The sequence below is a fragment of the Chrysemys picta genome, unplaced genomic scaffold (genome assembly GCF_011386835.1).
Source record: "Chrysemys picta bellii isolate R12L10 unplaced genomic scaffold, ASM1138683v2 scaf5117, whole genome shotgun sequence".
NCBI lineage: Eukaryota > Metazoa > Chordata > Testudines > Emydidae > Chrysemys > Chrysemys picta.
Window position 1 is genome coordinate 1 of NW_027057817.1, and position 2,458 is coordinate 2,458.

General features: G+C 55.0%; 1 protein-coding gene across 1 annotated transcript; it reads left to right on the top strand.

The window, feature by feature from the left end:
* Positions 1–105: 105 nt before the first annotated feature.
* On the top strand, positions 106–2,251 carry LOC135980618 (maestro heat-like repeat-containing protein family member 1; the record flags this gene model as incomplete). The annotated part of the gene is made up of 5 exons (XM_065580547.1): positions 106–155; positions 492–599; positions 752–868; positions 1,076–1,201; positions 1,963–2,251. Coding segments are annotated over 5 exons (680 nt in total), but the record flags the coding sequence as incomplete, so codon positions are not given.
* Between the last annotated feature and the right edge of the window lie 207 nt (positions 2,252–2,458).

Genomic DNA, 2,458 nt, shown 5'->3' on the forward strand with positions numbered 1-2,458 from the left:
TCGGCAGCTCCTCCCCACCCCCTGCCAAACAAGAGCCAAGTTGAAGGCTGCTCCTCAGTAGAAGGGTCTAAACACAAAGGAAATTGACCTGCCCATCTCTTCCAGATCACAAGACCTGCTTCTGCCAGAGGGAGTGGGAGCAGCAGCTGCTGCAGGTAAGGGTCAGAGAAATGGAGGGCTGGAAAGGAACTCAAGAGGTCATCTAGTCCAGCCCCCCCCACACCACCCCCCACGCTGAGGCAGGATTAAGAGGCCCCTCAGCAGCACTACATTGTGGGACAGAGGAAGCGGCTGAGTCCAGCAGATGCAATTGGAGAAGCACCAGGGGCAGCTCACAAGGATTCACAAACATTAGGAGAGACGTGGGGGGTGACAGTGCACGCTCCCTCTTCCCCTCCCCTCCCAGCTGTGGTGGGTTCCTGGCTGGAGCTATTGAAAGGACCAGTTTCTTGGCCCCTCTCGGTTCTAACTGGCTCTTCTTTCCCTGGCAGTTCCTGGAAGACCTTCTCTTTTTCATCTCGGACCACACCTGGCTGGGTTGTTTCATCACTAGTATCAGGCGCCAGCTGGCCTACGGTGATAAGCGGCCCGGTGACAAGGTCAGTGACCTGGAAGGAATTGGGGTTCAGTGCCTAGTTCAGAACAGCAGTCGCTAACCAGGGGCAGCTTGGGGTCAGTGAAACAGACAACTATACCCAGTGGGCTCTGTGCATGCCCCAATGCATCCAGCATGATGGTGTCTCTTTCACAGAGCTTTCTCTACAAGTGCTGGGGCACCGTGATGATGTTTTTTCCAGCAGAGAGCATCAAGCCCCAGCTATGGCTTCTGGTGGAGATGGTCGATTTCCGAGAAGAAGAGGAAAGAGAGGTGAGGTCTTTGCTCCTCCACTGTCAAATGATCCCTCATTCTTTGTCAATCCCCTGATGCTACATGTGTATGTTCTGCCTTGGACAAGGTCCAGTGGATTGAAAAGATCTTCCTTATACCCATGCCCATGGCAATGACTTTGAGAGCCTATCTTGGCCCCTTGGCTTGTTGCTCAGCATTCCCAACCTCCATCTTTCTGTCTCTCAGGGATTCGCCCGAGCGCTTGGGCTGTGTGCCAGGCAACAGCTAGACGAGATTTTCGCCATCCTGGAGCACTGGGAAGAGTTTGTCAGCAGGGTGCAGCTCCAGCCTTCTGCCGGTGGCTCTCTGGAGGTACGGTCCCACCTAGCATCTCTGTTCTTTCAGCCATCCTTTCACCAGCCTTTGCAGGTAAAGGGACCTGCCAGGGAGGACCCTGCTTCCCAGAAGCCTGTTCAGCGAAGAGCTGAATTTCCAAGCAGTGGCTCAGCCTCCGTGCAGGGAGCCCTTTCCTTACTCCTCCGTGGAGTTGCAATCACAGCACAATGGGGTGGATCCAGGGGGGAAGGTGGGTCCTGTTGTCTAAGCTCTCCAGGGTATCTCCTGGGAAGCTCAGACATGCTCTATGCAGCCCCATAAACAAGGCTCAGAGAGGGCCCAAAAGACACTGCCAAGCCATCAGCTCCAGCTGACACATTTCTAGCAGAACAGACCCTTGGTCTTCCCCTGAACTGGGCTATTTCACAGACCTTCCTGGCAGACTCACCAGGGCTGGCATATCTGACATTAACCTGCATCCCCCCTTCCCCCGCACCACCACCACCACCTCCCCAGTAACTCTCTGGGCCAGTGCAATCCACTGTAGTCCCAGTGACATCTCTGGAGCTAGGCTGAATTAAAGCAGCTGCTAGTGCGTCCCCTTCGGCTGCCGGGTCACCTCAACCACCCAATCCTGGGGAGCTGGGAAGGGCCTCGGAGTCCAGGCAATTCAGCTCAGCAGAGTAGCCTTTGGTTGCTAAGCCGGCTGGGTGAAAAATCCTCCCCTGGCCCCATTTGTAAGTTAGGAGCAGCTGGAGGCCATCCCTTCTCCTCCCTCTTTCCTTTGCAATTCTCAGGAGCCAGCTTCCATCGAGCAGCTGAGAAGCCTCCTGCTCCTCACCTATGGGCACGTGGTCCACTCAGGCCCCACGGATCTCATCCTAGAGACCATAGGCTTCAATATCCTGGCTCCCATGCGACAACATTATTTTCTGAGCCCACACGTAAGTCAGAGCCCTCCCCTGACCGCCCACACAGCACCTACCCGGGCTATGCACAGCAGCACAGAGCTATGTCTTTGCATAAACTCAGCTCAGAGGGCTGGCCCTTTGCCCCAGGAGGGACAGGAGACATGAGAACAGCACCATTCTCTGTGACTGCCCCATCTCAGTTAGCTTCTCTGATTCCAGGCCCATAGAAGCTAATGGAAGGACTCCTATCTGGGCCTTGTTAGAGTGTAACTGAGCATCACTTGGTGCTATTGTCCCAGAGACGACTGTACCCTGTTTGGTACCTCTAGGCTTGTGCTGCACTCACGGATCAGAAGATAAAGATTTAGGGCCTTTTTCCCCA